The sequence below is a fragment of the Theobroma cacao genome, chromosome 2 (assembly GCF_053813885.1).
Source record: "Theobroma cacao isolate CCN51 chromosome 2, ASM5381388v1, whole genome shotgun sequence".
Lineage (NCBI taxonomy): Eukaryota > Viridiplantae > Streptophyta > Magnoliopsida > Malvales > Malvaceae > Theobroma > Theobroma cacao.
In genome coordinates this window covers 1,282,452-1,286,114 of record NC_142640.1, presented here as the reverse complement: position 1 = coordinate 1,286,114, position 3,663 = coordinate 1,282,452, and the positions used below count along the sequence as shown (strand labels likewise).

The 3,663-nt window shown below is 38.8% G+C and overlaps 1 protein-coding gene across 1 annotated transcript; it reads right to left on the bottom strand.

Moving 5' to 3' along the window:
• Nucleotides 1-257: 257 nt before the first annotated feature.
• Nucleotides 258-2,441, bottom strand: LOC148763897 (uncharacterized). The gene has a single exon (XM_088803920.1). The coding sequence runs from the start codon at nucleotides 2,430-2,432 to the stop codon at nucleotides 1,515-1,517; it is 918 nt and encodes a 305-aa protein (XP_088660046.1). The 5' UTR covers nucleotides 2,433-2,441; the 3' UTR covers nucleotides 258-1,514.
• Between the last annotated feature and the right edge of the window lie 1,222 nt (nucleotides 2,442-3,663).

Sequence of the window (3,663 nt, the reverse complement as noted above, 5' to 3'; positions counted from 1 at the left end):
GTTTGATTTTAATTTTTTTTCTTTCCAAATGTGACAGGAAATGAGAGCATAAAAGAATTAATCCCTAACTTCTGCAAAGATGAACATTCAACATAGTTTTGACAAGTTACTCAATCGGTCCAAAATAAGCAGCCAAGAAAATACTCTTATTGTTAGATCTATTAATTAACCAAATTAACCATTTAAGAAGATAAAAGATTTATAATCAATTACAAAAAAAAAAAGGAAAAGAAAGAAAAAGAAGAACAGATGGAGATTTTAAACTAGAAATCTATAAGCCCACCATAGTGCAAATGATTGGCAACATAACTACTTGAATTGTTGACAAATCATATGACTTTTCTATTAAAATTATCTCCAAAGTAATTAATGGAGGCAAGAAGAATTGTACACAAAATCGAATTGAACATTAATAAGAGATTAAAATTAAATAAGGTGAGTGAGTAGTTAATTTATTCAAAAATAGATAAAAGATAAATTATGTTGAAATTCAATCATTTAACAAAACTCTAATGATAATTAATTAATTAGTTGATACTTTTGCATAATTTTAATTTGGCAAGATAAACGTAAGGGAGGATGAGAATATCAATAGACGAGCACAAGCTGCACTCGATACGACTGCTGCTAAGCAAGCAGAACAAGTATCAAGTGCAGCAATCGGTTCTTCTTGTGATCTTCCTCTGATAGAGAATAGGTGGGTGTTTCATGCTTTGGAGCAAGGATATGAAAAAAAAACAGAATGTAGAGTTTTAATCATCTATAGCGAGCAACTAGGAACTTGGGTAGCTAGGTTTTTCTCCATGATAACAACAAGATCTTAGATCTGGCTGCAACCAAGAAATAATACCAAATCCTAATTAGTTTACCAATAAACAAAAAAATAAAAACTCACTGATTAGGATGAGACAAGCAGATGGTTAGCTCCATATCTTGTTGGAAAGGGTTGAATTTTGCCGACCGACGAATTGGCATTAGAGTCGGATCTGATTAACCCACCGGAATCCCTTTGAGGATCAAGGGAGAAGGAAGAAAAGCAGGTCAACGAGGGACAACAACTCTGGCGAAAGAAAGACTAAAAAAACAAGTCTTATTATATGGGGCTTTTCAGTGACCCTAAGGATTAATCAAATCAAAAATTGAAATCAAGCGGCTACTTTAGTTAATAAAACCAAGAACAGAACCCAAAACATTAAAAAGCACATACTACGCGTACAATATTCTCCACAATCCAAAACTCCCAAATACTGTCAAGCTAGAAGGATAAGAAACTCTAGTTAAAAAGTGGCCGGAAATAATATAGAAAAGAGAAACAAAATTGGAGTGATCAACACAAGGGCTTATTCAGCAGATTTCACTTTAGACTATGATCCTCGACCATGACAGGCTTCGAAAAGCTCCCGCACTGCTGTTCTAGCTCTCTTTCGGTCTTGTAACTTCCTACTATGGTTTCAAGTGAGCAAATACGGTGCTTCGAGTATCGGCAAGGGGCTGCGCCAAAGTTAAATCTAAATTCACTGCTCCGTTATATGGACTTGGTTGTCCCAGAACCAAGTCCAAGTTAAGCCTTCCCGTACTGTCGAATATGCTTCTTCAGTAGCTGGACTAGTGCCAAAAACGGCCAGTGAAGCACCCCCATTGAGATCAAAGGGAGCCTCAATGTCTCTCTCTTCTTTGGTTAGATTTGGTTGTCCCAGAACCAAGTCCAAATTAAGCCTTCCCGTACTCTCGGAACCATTGAGATCAAATGGAGCCTTGATGAGCGGTGTTTCACCCAAGCCAATAGCCATGGTAATGCCAAAGAACTTCATTTCTGTCTCATGTTCAGGCTTGAAGTGAGCCTTGCTAGTCGCTTCATCACTCACAGCTGTCCCAAATATCATGCCAGGTGGTTTGGCAATAACATGATCAACGAAAGGTACCGGCGCATTAGCTATAGCATCGACTTGCTCCATGGTAGCTCCCTCATGTATGACCGGTGCATCAGCTTTAGGCAGTTGCTCTTGATCCTGTTGAAAGTTGTTGAGTTTTGTGCAGCTTGTGCCAGTGGTTCCATCTACCTCATGATTCAAAGAGAGAGCCCGAGCAGAAAGAGTCACGGATGGTGTGGCTAGCTTCTCCACTTCAACCCTATAGTGGAAAGAGCCCTCTTCATCTTGCACTTTGTACATGGTGAATTCGTCGCCAACATGGAAGTCATTGCAAATAACAAAATTTCTCCAACCACCGGAGAAAACAGGTTTTTTGTACCCAGTTTTGCGGACAGAGCAGACAATTGGCCACATCCTTGTGCCATACAAAAGGTGAATTGTCACGGCATGGCTTGCATTGAAAGGTGGCAAGGAAGGCAGGATTTTAGCGGGGATCGCCAACCTTTTTTTGATGTCAGTGTCAGTCAGTGACTTTGAGAAGATCTTCTTTGCTTGACGCATGGTGACAGGTGGGTGAAGGCCGTCTGAAAATTTTAGTACTACTAGCTTAAGAAGTGATAGTGGTACTAAATCCTTTTGAAATCAGCTGATATATATAGATACAGAAAGGAGATGCATCCAAAGTACTTGTTATGTTGTCCACTTTTACCTTTTAGCCCTCTCTTTTTCAATTCATGCTAAATTTCATAAGAGATAGAAGAGTTTCGAGGGCTAAAGTGGTAAAACGCTTTCCATCGGCGGAATTGACATTTGGTAGAATGAAATGAGGCAAGTTTCCACGTCAACAAAATCATTATCTTCTTAGCTATACCGTCCATTGGTTTTTTGTTGGTCCAAAAGTGCAAACCTACCAAAAAAAAATTGCCCCTCTCTTCTTCAGAAATTCCTTCACTTATCATATGAAGTTGTGATATCGTTAGGGGTAACTCATTCCCATGCATTTATGCATATTTCACGTGCTTATTCCACGTCGACGACCGCCCACCTCGTTGTTAAGTCTTTTCTGCGACCGAAGTTATCGTTGTCAATTCAGTACAGTAGGACTTCTGGATGCAATTTCAGTCACAAACACAGAGCAGGAAATTCCCTTTCTGGCCCCAAAATTCATACGATTGGAAAGAGAAAAAGACTACTTTTTGCAAGTTTTGAGGGTTAAATTTGTAAAAATTCATTTTCAAACGTCATCCCACACCGCCTCGTTAAACATTGGAAAGACATATGAGCCGCTTTTGTCAACCATTTCTATTTGTTTAATATTTTGGAGCTTTGATCAATCAAAAAGGATGATTGGAGAGCTTTGCATGTGCACAAGTATCCAGAAACTAATTGCTTCACATTTCAATGCCAAAAAGTTCAAAGAATAGCGCGCTATCAAGTGTAAAGGCCCATTAAGCACTTGAAAAGTTTAAATGATTATGGAAGAAATTAGGAACAAGAGAAGTGGTAAAGGTGGGGTTTGGGTGACTTTATGGTATAGCCGACCCTAGAAGTGATAAAGGTAACTACACTTTAACCTTGCCGGTGGTAATCGGCGGTAGTTTATCATCTGATTCGATGGTTCAAAGCGACTCAATGTATGGCATGTGATTAGTAGAAAGTTGCTTGCACTGGTGAGGATGGATGATGATACTATCAATCTGCTAATGCCTACTTGCACTAATGCCCCCTTCCTTTCTAAATGCTAGTAGTAACTAAGTAGAACCATAAAGGACATAACATACATAAAATTGAG

Coding starts and splice junctions, on each gene's coding strand:
- LOC148763897 (XM_088803920.1), bottom strand. CDS start 2,432: ATGCGTCAAGCAAAGAAGATCTTCTCAAAGTCACTGACTGACACTGAC.